Genomic DNA, 17,392 nt, shown 5'->3' with positions numbered 1-17,392 from the left:
AATAAAAAGTAACAGGATTTGGAGTTCTGGACTCAAGTGGTTGTGTTGTGCCTTTCAAAGCTGGGAACCAGGATCTGGCAAAGGTTATGTGCCTAGCAAATCTAGATAGTTATAAGGTTAATAGGTGAGCTACTTGCCTAGGTGAGCTATTATCTCCAATAAATTGGGTCTCTGGGAATTTCTTATCCTTTCCTGGGACAATCTACTAAGTCATTCTGACCCTGGTAGTTCACGGTCTCATCTAAGCATATAAATACACAGTCTCAATTCTCACATCTCTAAAATGGGCATAAGAATTTCACAGGTAGTGTCAGAATGAAATTATGTCATATAAATCACTATTAAAATATATCTGGTGGCTGACTTTTATTTTTATACTTATTTTTAAAAAACAGTTGAAAATTTAGCCTTGTCTCATTTTGGTTTTCTTCCTTCATTTCAAGTTGAAAGCAAACGAAACATGCTTCTCTTACCTCTGCTTTAGTTGTGAGCCAAAATGCCAAATTGTGTGATATAAAAGGATGTAGGAATAAAATATCTGAGTAAGATGTGATTTATTAGAATCTCAGGTCCCCTGTCTTTGTTAGGCAACTTTGTCTGCAAGTCAAATGCATAGTAATTATGCTAGTGTACCAAATAGTGTCTAATAAACAAAGAGTGACATCTTGTGGCCTTTCAGCAATATGCTGCATTTTAAAGCAACAATACAGATAAAAATTTAAAGACTTGGTTAATACCCATGAGGGGGAGCTTTCCACTTCTGGATTCACAATTTTATATACATCTCTTGTCCTTACTAGAATTAAAACATGAGAAAATATCCTTCAAAGAAATACAAGTATACATACATACATATAATGAACTACATAGAAATAAATTAAGAGAAAAGAAGCCAAAAATATTATTTTCTTTATTAGACTATTCTGAAATAAGATGCAGATTTGTGTTACTTGTTAGATACATTATTGGTATTTCAAGATTTTATTGTCAAACCTATAGAAATACTATTCTAATTTCACATGAAACAGAATTTTTTTAAGATTTTATTTATTTATTTGGGAGAGAGAGCACAAGTAGGGGGAAGAGCACAGGGAATGGGAGAAGCAGGCTCCCCGCTGAACAGATAGCCTGACGCGGGGTTCCATTCCACGTTCCTGGGATCATGACCTGAGCCTGAGGCAGACGCTTAACCAACTGAGCCACCCAGGCACCCCTGAAACAGAAATGGTTTTTACTCTATATATTACAAATCTCTTTAAATTTTTTAAAAGATTTTATTTATTCATTTGACACAGAGAGAGAGTGATCACAAGTAGGCAGAGGCAGGCGGGGAGAGGGGGTGCAGCGGGAAGCAAGCTCCCTGCTGAGCAGAGAGCCCGATGTGAGGCTCCATCCCAGGACCCTGAGATCATGACCTGAGCCGAAGGCAGATGCTTAACCACTGAGCCACCCAGGTGCACTACAAATCTCTTTAGTGAAGAATTGTTCTTGAAAGCATAGTTATGAATGCTTATTATGAATACTAATAGCATCTTGAGGAAGATGAATCTTCATGGTTTATGGAAATTCTCCTCCAAGTCTTTCAACTGGTTTTGTGCTGTCTCTCAGAATGGAATACCTGCTTGTCTTCAAACCAACACACACATACATGGACTTTACATTCAACTCTGTACGTGTTTCCTAAAATCCTCAGAATTATCAGGTAGTTTTAAAAATAATTCAAATATGCTTTCAGAGCTCATATATCATAAAGCTTTTAATGAACTCTCCTCCCCTCTAGAAATAATTTAAACTTAAATGTGTAAGAAAATTTTAAGAATTAATAAGCTCAGTGTTAGAATTTAGCGAAGAGCCCTTTTTCCTTCCCGTACTACTTGCTCTGGCAACATTTATTAAGAGCCTGCTTTTTGCAAAGCACTGGTTAGACACGATCAGTGATATTGCCTTGTTATTTTATAGAAACAGTAATTATTTTCTGTCCCTCTAAGTATTGACCCTGCGGTCCTTTATTTCCATACACACTTTGCTGCACCACAATGAAAAAATTTGCTTTTATAGGATCCCCAATTTTTTAGTACTCTTGGAAAATAAGTTCAGCCATGTCTTACACTATTAATTTATTGATGCAGCAAGTATACTCAAAGAAGTGAGTATTTCTGGAATCTTGTAGCTGTGAAATTGGTATAAAAGACTTGATATCCTCAGGTACAGATGGGTCTGGCTGCATTGTGTCTGAGCCATACAAGGTAGGGTCCCAGAAAACAAGTATCTGCCTTTTACAGCCAACCTGCGCCATACTACTGAGCGGCTCAGGGATCCCCGGGACCATCGTATGGTGTGAACTTTAATGCTCTAAACTAACTCTACATGAGATTTCATGCTCTGTTGAGAAGTACTTTAATTATTATTAGTCTTTTAAACTAAAGCGCACCTCTTTTTTTCCTCGTAGCCCCAGTTGCTCCAGAAATCACATCTGTGGAGTATTACAACAGTCTGTTATACATCAGTTGGACGTACGGTGATGACACAACTGACCTCTCCCATTCTAGAATGTTACACTGGATGGTTGTTGCAGAAGGAAAGAAGAAAATTAAAAAGAGTGTATGTTTCTTTGAATCCCAACATGGGGCATCTGAATATTCTTTAATGTAAACTATTGAAAACCATTAAGCAAACATTTATTGAAACATTAAACAGATGTCTTATGATTCTTGGCACTATTTTAGGCTCCCATGAGAGAACAATTTTTTTTTTATGTTATATTAGTCACCATACCATACATTGTTAGTTTGTGATATAATGTTACAGGATTCGTTGTTTATATATAACACCCAGTACTCCATGCAATATGTGCCCTCCTTAATACTCATTGCCAGGGTAACCCATCCCTCCACTCCCCTCCACTCTAAAACCCTCGGTTTGTTTCTCAGAGTCCACAGTATCTCATGGTTCATCTCCCCCTCTGGTTTCTCTCCTTCATTTTTCCCATCCTTCTCCTAATATCCTCCATGTTATTCCTTATGCTCCACAAGTAAGTGAAACCATATGATAATTGACTTTCTCTGCTTGACTTATTTCACTCAGCATAATTTCCACTCCCTTCCATGTTGATGGAGAACTTGGGTATTCATCCTTTCTGATTGCTGAGTAATAATACTCCATTGGATGTATGGACCACAGCTTCTTTACCCATTTGTCTGCTAAAGGGCATCTCCACTCTTTCCACAGTTTGGCTATATTGTACAGTGCTTCTATGAACATTGGGGTACATGTGGCCCTTCTTTTCACTACATCTCTTATCTTTGGGGTAAATGCCAGTAGTGCAATTGTAGGGTCATAGGGTAGCTCTATTTTTAATTTTTTGATGAATCTCCACACTGTTTTCCAAAGTGGCTGCACCAACTTGCATTCCCACCAGCAGTGTAAGAGGGTTCCCCTTTCTCCACATCCTCTCCAAGATTTGTTGTTTCTTGCCTTGTTAATTTTTGCCATTCTAACAGGTGTGAGGTGGTACCATGAGAGAACAATGGAGAAAGGACAATCAAGAAAAATTGCATTCTTCCTTTCATAGAATTCACTTTTAATCTTTAATACTGAGCTGTAATAGTTATAACTAGTAATTCATTCACATTTACAGTTAACAATTTGAGCTTTTCCTTCAGGATGGCAAACATTTTCAAGAAAACCACATTTAATATGTTTTGATATTTTCTCTATATATCAAAAATGCCTAAATATTTGGGTATATTGGAAAGACTGATTTCTTTTCTTCTGTTTTATTAAACTTTTTGAAATTGCATTAGTTAGGGTAGAGACTACATTACTGTAAAAAAAAAAAAAGAACAACAAAGATTGTGGCTCAAAGAAAATAGAAGTTTGTTTCTCTCATGCTAGCACAGGATGATCAGGGCACCTCTGCTGTAAGGGATCAATCATCCAGGGCTCCAGATTCTTTCTATCTTGTTGTTCCATCTACCATGGTGTAGTCTTCATTTGCATAGGTGAACCTTCCTAGTCATTAGATCCATATTCTAGCCTGCGGGGAGAGGAAAAGAGAAAATGTGGAAGCCCAGCATGAACAGAATTATAAGCTGCCCATGTGACTTCCACTGACAATTGATTGGTCAGAGGTGGGTCACATAGTCTCCTCTACCTATAGGGAGACTGGGAAATAAGAAGCCAAGCAGCTATAGACATGACTAGGTTTCTTCTGAGCTTCCCAGCTAAGGCTGAGTAATGTACACATCAGTACCAACCTAGCAAATGCCTTTTCTAAAATTTGCTGTGAAGATGAGGAAATATATCAAAGGAATACATATTCCAGATAGAAAATTAATTGCAGAAAATATTCTGATACGTACTATGCATGTTTAGAGCTACCTTGCATTTGGCTCAGTTGAGGAATTTATATCATTTTCAAAGGAAATAAAGTATCCATTAGCTTGTAATCAACTGTAGATTGATTACACAGAACAGAGAGGGAATGCCTGCTATAGCCCCGTAGTTGTCTGGAGCCGTATTCTAGTTCAAGTTCATTAGAAGTTTAAACCCCGATTTTGATGGGTCTTGCAGGTCACACGCAATGTCATGACTGCAATTCTCAGCCTGCCTCCAGGAGATATCTACAACCTCTCAGTAACCGCTTGCACAGAACGAGGAAGTAATACCTCCATGCTCCACCTGGTCAAGTTAGGTAAGAAGAATGCACACGAGTATGTGTGTGTGTGCGTGTGTGTGTGTGTGCATGTGTGAAAATCGTCATGTCCAGAGAACTGGTGTTTGCATCCGTTGATTTGTCATGGTCTTCTCAATTCAGTGAAATAATGGAAATATGGCTCACTCTCTTTTATAAGTGCAAAATAAACATGTATATGACTAAAAGAGTTAGGTTCAACTTAATATGAGTTTCTGTGAATGGAATGTTTACTCTGCTGAGAGGCAAGAGTATTCACCATCCTTAGTGAGATTAGAGAAACCAAGGAGTCTGAGAATTTAGAGGAGACAAGACTGCAGAGGTTATCTAGTGTGGTGCCAGACACCAATCCCTTCTCATAGGAGCATTATGGGATGTCCTCCTTAATACCTCAAATTGAAACTCATACACAAATCATCCACATATTGATTTTCTTTTTTTTTTTAATTTATTTATTTGAGAGACAGAGAGAGAGCATGAGAGGGGAAGTCAGAGGGAGAAGCAGACTCCCCATGGAGCTGGGAGCCCGATGTGGGACTCGATCCGAGGACTCCAGGATCATGACCTGAGCCGAAGGCAGTTGCTTAACCAACTGAGCCACCCAGGCGCCCCCCACATATTGATTTTCTAAGTTGACATAATTTCCTAACTCTAATCTAAAACCAAGATAAAAGAAAAAAATGTAAAACAAAATTGTATGGATCTCCTGCGTATTTGTTCAGATACAGTTTTTCTGTAAGTCATAATGAAATTGCCTAATGACTACACTTAATCAAAATGAAAAAGTTTGAGTTTACAAGATGCAAAGGAAATCAGTAGTCCTTCCAGACAAGTAAAAAAGTAAATGGGGGAGTGAATAAAATGACTGAGCAAGCATAACTACAGGTGGACCCTTGACTAAAACCTAGCGTTATTTTAATAAGAGACTAGATGTATTTGCATATGATGAGAGAAAGAGGAAAATAACCTTAATTAAAGTAAAGAGAACATGCCAAGAAAAATAATGGGCTGTAGATGAGGGAAAATGAGGAAAGTATAATATTCTTGCAAATGAGCTAGAAATTATTGTGTAGCATAGTGTCAAAATAATTATTTATCTTATGAAATACAACTAGGAAGTGACACTATTTAACACAGAACGCATCTTCTACATTCAACAATCTTCCATGTAGTGAAGTATACATTTAGTTTCTGATACATAAAGGGACCTCAAAGATAATATTCCATAATCAGCAGCAGGCAAAAAAGGATAGATTGGCAGACAGTTGTGGGGTAGTCTCCGTATCCAAGGGACAAGCTGGAAATGTACGTCAATGTGTCATTCTCATGGCAGAGATCTCCTTTTCCTTTTTCAAAACGCTTAATGCAACTTACATCACTGTTTCAGACGTCTGCTTATTTAGACTCTGTATCTAAGTCTAGTCATAAGAATGTCAAATTTTCACCATTATTACACATGTTCAGATGTGCAGCTTTAAGTAAAATGGATCCAGGTAGAGGGGCACCTGGGTGGCCCAGTCGGTTAAGCATCTGACTCTTGGTTTTGGCTCAGACCATGATCTCGGGGTCATGAGATCGAACCCCACATTGGGCTCTGCACTCAGCATGGAGTCTGGTTCAGATTCTCTCCCACTTTCTCTGCCCCTCTCCCTACATATGTGCTCTCTCTCCTTCTCTGTCTCTCAAATCAATCAATAAATAAAATCTTTTTTAAAAAAGAAAAATAGGGACGCCTGGGTGGCTCAGTTGGTTAAGCAGCTGCCTTCGGCTCAGGTCATGATCCCAGCGTCCTGGGATCGAGTCCCGAATCGGGCTCCTTGCTCAGCAGGGAGCCTGCTTCTCCCTCTGCCTCTGCCTGCCATTCTGTCTGCCTGTGCTCGCTCTCTCTCCCTCTCTCTCTGACAAATAAATAAAATCTTTTAAAAAAAAATAAATAAATAAAAATAAAAAAAATTAAAAAAGAAAAAAGAAAAATAGACTGATCCAGGGTGTCTTATAAGCAGCTTATACGCCCTGAGTAGCATTGCTGGCAGTGATGTACCTTTAGAAAACTCTTAGAAAATCCCGAAAAGGGGCACCTGAGTGGCTCAGTGAGTCAAGCCTCTGCCTTCGGCTCACATCATGATCTCAGGGTCCTAGGATCATATCAGGCTCTCTGCTCAGTGGAGAGCCTGCTTCCCCCTCTCTCTCTGCCTACCTCTCTGCCTACTTGTGATCTCTCTCTCTGTCACATAAATAAATAAAATCTTTAAAAAAATAAAAAAGAAAATCCCAAACAGAACAAAGCACAGTCTTTTCTAGTTTCCCCAATAGTTGTATATCTCTGTAATTCAACACATAAGACACTAAGTCTTAAATCTTTTTGTGTGTGTCTCATATTTGCCATGGCAAAAATTAAATTCTTGCACTGGAACCCTTTAAAATTAAATAGGTAGTTGGAAATACATAACACATTAAATAGATACTATGGGCAGAAAAATTAAATTATTGAATAATTTCTAAATAACACCTTAATTCTTCTTCATGACAACTTTCTTCTAAATTATTTTACCTAACTTCTTGAAAAACTTTTCCAATATTATCATGTGGTAAAGTACTTTACAGTGGATCTATAGTGGTGTGACATTACAAAGGTATGTGGGATGCGGGACGTGGGACAGTTTTTCTGTTTGGACCTTTCTTGATCATTTCAGGACATCTAGCACTTCTGCTTCCTGTCCACAGAAGGGCAGTTAGCAAACTTCCTTGTGACTATTAAAAATATTCCTACAAATTTGCAAACACCCTCTCACTGTGAACCACAACTTCAGTTTCATTCATTGCAGGCAATCTGATCTTCTTCCTCAGCTATCTTTACTTCTGTTCCAGGAAGGCAGAGATCACCAGCTTCCAAGCTTGTATGATCTTTCTAAAATTGCCTGCCAATTCATTCCAACTGTTATGTCTGATTTTGTCCTCTGTGGATATAAAAATCAGTTCAAAACTTGTTTCCAGGTAACTAGAATTTACTTAAAGATTATGCTAACCCTTTCCATGCCTTTCTTTTCCCCACCTTCATGATCACAGGAAGCTGTAAGTGTTTCTGGGGTCCTAGCTGCTTTCTCTAACTCATTTTGGGTTTTTTAAGTCTCCCTTGAAGTTCAAAGGTAGGTCTTACCAAAGGGCCATTCAGTGAACCTATTGCAAGTTTCAGTGTTATTTTTATTTGACATTATGGCTGATATCTTGATCAGGAATATGAGTTAAAATCATGAGCTGGTACAATTACACTCATACTACGTAGAAGTAGGAGTAAAAACCATTATAGTTTCCAAATTTTTCATGAGCTTTGAGCCTCCATGTCTCCCTATTAACAGACTGAACTACCTAAACCAGTTTAGAAATACCCTTTAAACTTTTCAAGAAGAGAATGCAAGTTTCCACAGAAATTCTTTCTTGGAGTCAGTAAGGTTTTCCCTTTTGTGAACTAAATAGCAGATGAAATATTGCCTCTATATTGTTCCCTTCTGAAAATAAGACAATGTGTATATAATGGGCCTCAACTCAGCCTTTTTCCCCCTGAAAACTAAATAATTTCACTTTTTATCCATTTGTCTAAAAATCTATTTTCTATTCTACTAATCACATTATTGTGTTTTTTCAGTTCTTCCAATTTTCCATAACACACAAGGCCGTGCCTACGTTAGATGCTCAATAGATACTTATAAAACCACACTGCAACCACAGACCTCAGAACTGAAAATAATATTGTAAGTTTTACCATTCAGAGAAGTAAAATAACATTTCACCTTCGTAATAACTGATTGCAGGTGTTTTTTTATTTCACAGAACTTTCATTCTAGTCACTTTATGTTTCTTTATAGCACTCACTTGGCATACAGAGAAGTGATATTAATTCTACTTTACAGAAACATACAACTTCGGTACACAGATTATTCGGGCTTGTTTGAATCCAAATGATGTTGTTAGACCTGGGACCAAAACTGGCTGGGCTGGGGCATCTGGATGGCTCAGTCAGTTAAGTGTCATGCTCCCGATTTTAGCTCAGGTCATGATCTCCGGGTGGGGATATCAAGCCCTGTGTCTGGGTTCCATGCTGGGCGTGGAGCCTGCTTAACATTCTTTCTCTCCCTCTCCCTGGCACTCTGCCCTCCCCCTCCCTCTCTAAACAAACAAACAAACAAACAAACTGGCTGGCTTACCTTGAGTTCAATTTCTCTGTGATAAAACCCTCTTCTCAGTGGCTCTAATTGCCATTATGGAGGGCAGATTTAACATCTGTGGGAAGAAACCAGGCTACTGATGAATCCAGTATAATATAAATTAATCCAAGAGGGCATTTGCAAGAGTAGAGAACCCTCAAAACAATTGGCAAGGATTTTCTTTTCTTTCTTTTTCTTTTTTTTTTAATTTATTTGACACAGAGAGAGAGCGAGAGATCACAAGCAGGCAGAGAGGCAGGCAGAGAGAGACGGGTAAGCAGGTCCCCTGCTGAGCAGAGAGCCCAATGCTGGGCTCAATCCCAGGACCCTGAGATCATGACCCAAGCCAAAGGCAGAGACTTAACTCACTGAGCCACCCAGGTGCCCCAAGGATTTTCAACTATTATGTCATCAATAGCATCCACGAGAAAACATCTACCAACAGTGGTTCTGTTGGCAGGGCAATTAAGAATTTTAAGTTGCCAGCAGTCTCACGGTACCATGGTAGTGTGTGATGAGAGCTGCTTTGGCAGTCCATACAAATGTCAATCAAATCTCCACTAAGACATGTCATTTTAAAAGAACTTATTGGTTGATATGCAACTGTGGCTTCAACCAGCCACCAGTCATAACTTCTGGTCTTGGTGAACCCACATAAAACTCTGGCCAACTTTAAGAGGATTTGGTTAAGTTAACATCTGATGATCAACCATTTAAGAAAAAAAGGAAGAAAGGGAAAGAAATAGAGATGGGAAGTGTTGGGCATATCACAAAATAGCTCTATGGTTGTGGAGTATCCATTCATTCATTCATTCATTTAACAAATACATACTGAGAACCTTCTAAGAATTGCCCAGATGCAAACAATCTGAGGGGTGAGGGGTGGGAGGTTGGGTGAGCCTGGTGGTGGGTATTATGGAGGGCACATATTGTATGGAACACTGGGTGTGGTACATAAACAATGAATTCTGTAACACTGAAAAGAAATTTAAAAAATAAATAAAAATATAAAAATAAAAATAACTGTAAAACAAAAACAAACAAACAAACAAACAAAAAAGAATTGCCCAGATGCCAGACTACTTACAGTAATGAATTCAAAGTGCTACTTTCAGTTTCTGTTCACAAGGAGCTTATGATCTACTAAAGGGGAGATGGTAAGAAATTTTGTATAGCGCATTAAAACAGGATAATGTGGGACAGATTGCATATGCAGCAAGACCTTTCTCTGAGGAAGCAGTGGTGAGAGATAGGAATAACAAGAAAGGATCTGCCATGTAAAGTTTGGGAAGGGGCATGCTAAGCAGAGGGAAGAAGCAGAGATCAGATTATGTAAGATTTTTATAAGGTGGAATTGAGATTTTATTTTGAGTACAATAAGAAGACATGGAAAGAACTAAAAATAAACAATCTAACCTACTTAAAATAATCCCTCTTTTTGCTCAAGGGAGGAACAATTGTTAGGTCAGCAGTGAAGACAGGGAGATCAATTAAGGAATCATGGGAACTAAGCTTAAAAATAATGTTCTAGGGACACCTGGGTGTTCAGTCAGTTGGGCAGCCAACTCTTGATTTTAGCTTAGGACATGGTCTTGGAGTCGTGGGATCAAGCCCCATGTTGGGCTCTATGCTCAGCGTGGAGTCTGCTTAAGATTCTCTCTCTCTTTCTGCCCCCCTCCATTTCTCTCTTTCAGATAAATAAACAAATCTTTAAAAATCTTTAAAAACGGCATTCTAGTTTGGTAATTTCCATGGGAAATGATGGCAAATTTGACAAAATTCAGGAGTTATTTTGGAGCTTCTGTCCACAGAGCTTTCTGGTGAAGTGAAAATAGGAAATAAAAGAAAGGGAAAATAAGAATGACTTCTAGGCTTTGCTCTTAAACAACTAGGGTGGATGGTGGTACAAATCACTAGAAAAACTAGAAGAGGAGTAAATTAGGGGTAGGGTGAGAAACATAGATTCTTCTTTGGACAGAAAAAAATTTAGAGGACACCCAAGTACAGCTGTCAAATAAAATGATTATTGTTATATGTCTAGAGACAAAATCAGGGAGAATTCTGGACTGGAGATATAAATTTCGCAGTTTCTAAATCAACAACTAGTAAGTAGATATAGAAAACAACCACTCTAGCATTTAGACACTGAGCAGAGGAGTCATCAGCAAGAGAGGCTGGGAAGGTACAGCCACTAAGGTCAGATAAAAACAGAAACAGAATGTATACAGCACCATTGTCAAACTTCTACAGTATCCTGACCACAGTTGTGTTCAGACAGGTTCAAGATAAGGAATCCCGATAACTTCAGTTCTTCGCAGTGCTAGGAGAGATTTGGAGATAATTGAGTACAATGCCTTCATTTGAGCAACTGGGGATCTAGAGAAATCCGACTTTACACGTTGAGTCTGGGTGGAGAAAGAGTGTTTCAGTCCTTTTTATTAATCTGCTGCTTATGTTTTCCTAGATTTGGAGTGTATTTTTTTTCTAACAACTTTTTTTTTTTTTTTTTTTTTTTGGTGAACACTTCTAACAGGGAAGGGAGGAGTTTCACACCCACTTGGGTGGCTTTCTCTGTTCCTCTTTTGGAATTTGGGTATTAATAACATTAACTTCATTATCTTAATCTCAATCATGAAAGGTTTTATATAGATTAGAAATCTTTAAAACATAGTTTTACTATAGATAAAAAGAATCAAAATACTTTCAGATGTTGGGTATTTGGGCATATTACAATCTCGCTTTCTCTCTCTCCCCCCCCCATAATATTTCAGTAGATTAAAAATAATTATTTACATTTTGATGAAAAATATTTTCTGACTTTATAAAAGCTATTGCGTAGTACTGTCCTTTATGATCTCACTCTCAGTTGAGAAATTTGTTTATTCTTATGTTGAAATCACTGAGTTCACAATTTTAGAAATAGTTGCTTGGATATATGCAATCCTTATTTTTCGCAGGAAGTGAGTGAAGTGTTGTGAGTCAAATCACACTGAAACCTAAAGTATTCCTCCCTATCCCCCCGGGCCCTTTTCTTGGATGCTCTCCTAGTAAGTGACTGCCTTGTTATCCCTCTCACCCCCCACCAAAAAGAGATGAGTTTAATAAGATAAGAATGTGAATAAATTGTATCAATGTAACATAGAGAAAAGGAAAGAAAGAAGGATGAATGAGTGCATGGAAGGGAAGGGAAGGAGAAAGTGAAAGAAGAAAGAAAATATGCTTATTCATTCTGTACATCCATCCATCTATCTATAATTATTTACTTACCTATTTATAGATGCCAGTCAAAAAAAAAAGGCTAATAAAAGAAGATACTATACTTTTAAAAAATTAATTCAGAATGAACAAAGTAAGTCTAAGGAGATGCCAAGATATGGGGCCTGAGCAGTTAGAAGGACAGAGCTGTTATATTTTGAGATGGGGAAGATAATGAGAGAGGCAGATTTGGATGAAAAACCAGAAGCTGAGGTTTGGATGCATCAACATTTGAAGGTGCCTGTTAAGCATTAAAGAACAGATGTTTAAATAAATAGATCTTTTTTAAAAAAGAAAAAGAACAGATGTTGAGTGGGCAGTGAGATAAAGGAGCTCAGAATCTGCAAGATTTCAGACCTGGGAAGTATATATTTGAGAGTAGTCAGGAAACAGACCTGATGAGGTTATCAGGGGATGAATGAAGGAAAAAGAATGCTATCCAAGGACTGAGCCCTGACACTCCAGCTTTAAGAAATGGAGGTGGTGTGAGGGAACCAGCCAAAGAGCCTGAGAAGGAGTTGCCAGTCAAGTAAAAAGGAACACAAAGAAGTGTGATGTCCAAAGAGCCAAGCAAAGAAAGTTCTTGATCGATAAACTCGTTGAGCCTGCTGGAAAGTCAAGGAAGTTATGGAATGAGAATTGACTGGGGATGTGAGCAACCCAGAAGTCAGTGGTGATTTGGGGAGGAGGCATTTGGGTGGAGTGTGGTGAAGACAAAATACGTTATTAAAAGTAATTCAAGAGAGAATAAAAAGAGAACAACTGAAGACAGCTGGAATAACAAAACTTTCTAGGGGTGTGATTACAAAGAGGAGAGAAAATGAGCAGGAGCTAAAGATAGAATCCAAGACTTTTTATATGTTTGGTTGGATTTGTTTTCTCTTTCTTTTTCTTTCTATTTTTTGAAGTGGGTGGAAACGGCTCTTCAGTGGGCTAATCAGAATGATTCAACAGACCAGGGAAAATTAATGGGGCTGGATGGTTAGAGGTGACACTCATTAATTGATGTCCTTGCTTGGGCCCAGAGTGGAAGGACTCTGGGTGCCACTGGAAGGGGGGCCTAAGACTGAGTGAATCTGTAGTTAGGAAGAGTGAGAGTATATGGGCACCAATGGGGTAATGAGCCAGGTGGGTGTGATGATGGAAGCTTGTGGAGGACTTCTACTGATTTCTTACAAACATGTATTCTTTAGGTTTTCAGAAGATCATGACTGTCATGCTACCCTTCTTGTAGAGTCCTTCAGGGCCAGCAGGCTCATGCCAACATTATCTTCTGGGTTGAACTATCAGACATGCCACTGTTCATGGCTCTGTCCCTCGTCCCAAGACTAACTGATGCCCCTTCTCAATCTCTTTCTCTCCCATGTCTCACTGTGGTCTTGTGAGTTTCACTGCCATTTGTCAGCTGCCCACAGCCAAGCCACACAACTTCAGTACTTCCCTAAAACCACTTCTCCTGTATACCATAAAGCGACTTGCAGAGTCTGTAAGTTTCTGTTCAAATCTGGATGATGGACGAATAGGGCCATGACTGTGATGTCTGGCACCGATCTCCATGTACAAGCAAGCACCCACCCTGAAAATGTTGGTCTTTTAGAAAGAGGAACTTTCCAGGAGGCTCCATCATCCTCAGTTACATGGAAATGAATGTCAAATACCCACATTTGGCAGGGGGGGATCTGGGTGTAGAAAGGACCCTTAACTAGGCATACGGAGATCTGGATCCCAGTTTTTGCTCTCACAGGCAAGCTGTGTTACCTTAGAAAGTGGGATAGGGCCTCTGGGTTTTAGTGGCCTCGTCTAAAATGAACAAAATGACCTTTAATATCCCTTCCAGTTTTAGAATGTAGTTCATACCTGAGTTCAGGGTAAAGGCAACAAGGCTAATGATACAATAAGAGTAGTGACCTTTTTCTAAGAATTTGGCAAAAATAAGTTGTAGTTAAATAAAAATGCTAGATAAAAAAACCATATTCTTGGAACCAAAAAAGGAGGAAGTCAGAAATGTTGTTTTGAAACTAAGTAAGGTTAAATGAAAGCTTTCTTTGAAAAATTCTAACCTTTAGAAGTTACTAGAGCTGGTAAAACCATAGAAACACCCCATGACTCACAGAATGGGTCATTACAATTGCTATCATAGAGCCATAAAGACTTTATTTAAAATGTAATAGAAATCACGGGCATTTTAAATTCCTGAGAAAATCCTATGTTTTGCATATGAAAAGGACCTGATTACACTATAATATTTGCCTGAATGTTTTTAATATTTTCCCATGTTGTTTTTAAATTTTCCCATTACTTGTTAAGAGAATCTCTCTGAATTTAAAGGAGAATAGGCTTAGTAAACTTTAAATTTAACCCAGGTTTCTGTTATTTAATATAAATTTTCATTTTCTTAATTTCACTGCCTACCAATCTCATCTCACCATGAATGATTTCTCTAACACTTTTTTTCCTCTTCAAATTATGCTGTCTTTTGCTGATGTTGTTTTTGAACAAGCTGGACATAATTTATGTGGCTTGCACTGTGTAAGTCACAAATATTTTCTTTGACCAAGTTGAATATGTTAGGCTTACACTCCTTAAGGTAGAACTGCTTGCCTTGAGGAAAATAAAAAATAGATTTATTTATAAAAGATGGACAATAATATAAATGTTAAAGGCCATCCTTTGTGTATGGAGAGTACACTAGCCTATTCCTGTCAGTGATGCTAAGAATTGAAAATGGATTTTATCATATCGATCATTTTTTATAGTGTTTTTTCTATTTAATTCCCCTTATCACCAATATCACACATTTGTAAAAGGACTCACCAGGTTTAGAGGTATAAACTACAAACAGATTGAAACTAGTGGGCCCTTGTGGATATAATCTTGGCCTCATTAACATCATTCCATCAGCAGCTAAACTAATGGATCCCATTAAAATAAGAAACAAGGTAATAATTGTCAGCAAAAGATGGATTTGAGACAATAAACACGTTCTCTTCTGTTCCAACGCAAAAAATTACAACCTGACTCCCTTTGGGATTTCCTAGGAAAGGAAGGAATTTGCTGCCAGAGCAAAGAATAAGAGTCAGGTCCCAGCTCATCCTTTACCCAAGGTCACCTTCACTACCTCTCCTCCCCGCACCGAGATCCTAGGGAACATCTTGAGCCTCTCATAATCCAATCTAAATTAAATGTAGAGAAAGCCTTACAGCTTTCCTTTCTTCCCATGTTCTGTGCCTTGTACTTAATTTCTTTATAAAATTAAGTTGGATTCCCCACTCAAATAGGAGAGGAATTGAAAAGGAAAGAGAAGGAAAGAAGAGGGCCGAACAGTTGAGTATGTTAGAAAGCAAAGTGAGAAAACCCTTAGAGAATATTTTAAAGCCAACAACCCCATATCTGTACCTTGTTTTGAAAAGAGTCCATCTGTCTCCTTTTTTTTTGATGGTTCTCGCATCAAATATCATGGACTCCCGAGTGATTTTAAACAAAAGGAAATCGGACATTACGAAGCCTGGGAATTTTGAAGTAGTTAATGTTAAGATGTCATTTTGAGAAGTAGAAAGTGCTAGCCAGAGGATGTTCTGTAAGTCATATCTTCCTGGCTCTCTATGTTCTCAAAAGTGACTTTGGGTGTGTTATCTTAAAGCTCATTTACTCTTCATAACATCATTGAGGCCTTCCTCTCCCTCCCTTTTATGAGCTGGGCTGGATTTGATATTTTGAAGAGTAAGAGAACTGTGTCCATTTGCTAGAGCTGCCCTGACAAAATGTCACAGGTTGGGTGGCTCAATGGACAGCAACTTATTTTCTCACAGTTCCGGAGGCGAAAAGTCCAAGATGCAGGTATCAGCAGATTTGTTTCTCTGAGACCTTTCTGCTGGGCTTGCAGGTGAACTTACCTTCCAGCTGTGTCCTCACATGGTTTTTCTCTGTTCCCATTTGTCTTTGGTTTCTCCTTGTCTATCCAAATTCCCTGTTCTTATAAGCACGATGGTGAGATTGGATTGAGGTCCACCTAAGGGCCTCACTTTAACTTACCTCCTGAAAGGCCCTATCTCCAACCACATTCACATTCTTGAGGTACTGGGGCTTAAGACTTCTACCTAGGAATTTGGATGAACACAATTCATCCCATAACAGAGACACAGACCAACAAAAAGGCTTTTGCAATATTTAGACACTGCTGGGGTGCCTGGTGGTTCAGTCAGGTAAGTGTCTGTCATGTCAGCTCATAATCAGGGTCCTGGGATCGAGCCCCGCCATCAAGCTCCCTGCTCAGCAGAGAGTCCGCTTCACCCTCTCCCTCTGCTGCTTCCCCTCTTTCTGTGCCCGTTCTCTCTTGCTCTCTCGCTCTCTGTCAAATAAATAAGTAACATCTTTTAAAAAAATGATATTTAGCCACGACTCCCCTCTGGTCTTGTGCCCGAGGATGGGAAAGAGGAATCATCTAAGTCATGTTTGGCTACAGAGTTTAGCTGACTTTGCCTTCTTAGGAGAGGAGCTAGACAACAGAAGGGAGGAACCTCCAACCAGCTTCTGCCAAGAATTTCCACACTTCTGCTCTACCAAACAGGAAGGAATGCTCTAACCCTGTACTGTATAATTGAAATACAATGAGAGCCGAAGATGTAATTTTAAATTTTCTAGTAGCCACATTAAAAAATACTAAGAAGAGCTGGGTGTCATTGAGTTTAATATACCTTATTTAACCAAATACATCAACACAGTATCATCCTAACATGGAATTGATATAAAGAATTATATGTGAAATATCTTTACTCTTATTTTATACTAAATCTTCAATATTAAATCTGTATTTCCCTCTTGCAGCTCCTATCAGTGTAGACTAGCCACATTTCAAGTACTCCATAGCTACATGTGGTAATAGCTACTGTGTTGCACAGTACAGTTCTAAGATTTTAATACATTTCCTGGGGCAGATGTTGTCTTGAGTAGTGAAACTTAATTAGAAGCCCTTCCCAATCCAGTTACACCTCCACTTATGAAATATTGCAATGACTTTCTTTGTTTCCTTTGGAATAGTTGGTGCAATTTCTCCCCAGTACATGTAAGGAAATATACCTGTCACAGAGATCCTAAATTGCCCTTAAGCAGACCATTTGTGCATGTTACTCGTTGACCTAAGGAGCTAAAATGCATATGTCTTTCAGAAAAGGATACAGTGATAATGGGTACAGTGACCTTGGAATAATCCATTGCCCCTATATACCACTTGAAAAGAAAACTT

The 17,392-nt window shown here is 38.6% G+C and overlaps 1 protein-coding gene across 2 annotated transcripts in view; it reads left to right on the top strand.

The window, feature by feature from the left end:
* PTPRO (protein tyrosine phosphatase receptor type O) overlaps positions 1–17,392 on the top strand; it is a 245,685-nt gene that overhangs the window by 175,595 nt on the left and 52,698 nt on the right. For both annotated transcript variants that reach the window (XM_047742814.1, XM_047742813.1), the window contains exons 11-12: positions 2,450–2,601; positions 4,573–4,693. In XM_047742814.1, coding sequence (XP_047598770.1) covers positions 2,450–2,601; positions 4,573–4,693 — 273 coding nt within the window. The remainder of the gene's footprint in view (positions 1–2,449; positions 2,602–4,572; positions 4,694–17,392) is intronic.

Source organism: Lutra lutra, chromosome 8 (assembly GCF_902655055.1).
Source record: "Lutra lutra chromosome 8, mLutLut1.2, whole genome shotgun sequence".
In the NCBI taxonomy this organism is placed as follows: domain Eukaryota; kingdom Metazoa; phylum Chordata; class Mammalia; order Carnivora; family Mustelidae; genus Lutra; species Lutra lutra.
This window is presented reverse-complemented; position numbering and strand designations above follow the sequence as displayed.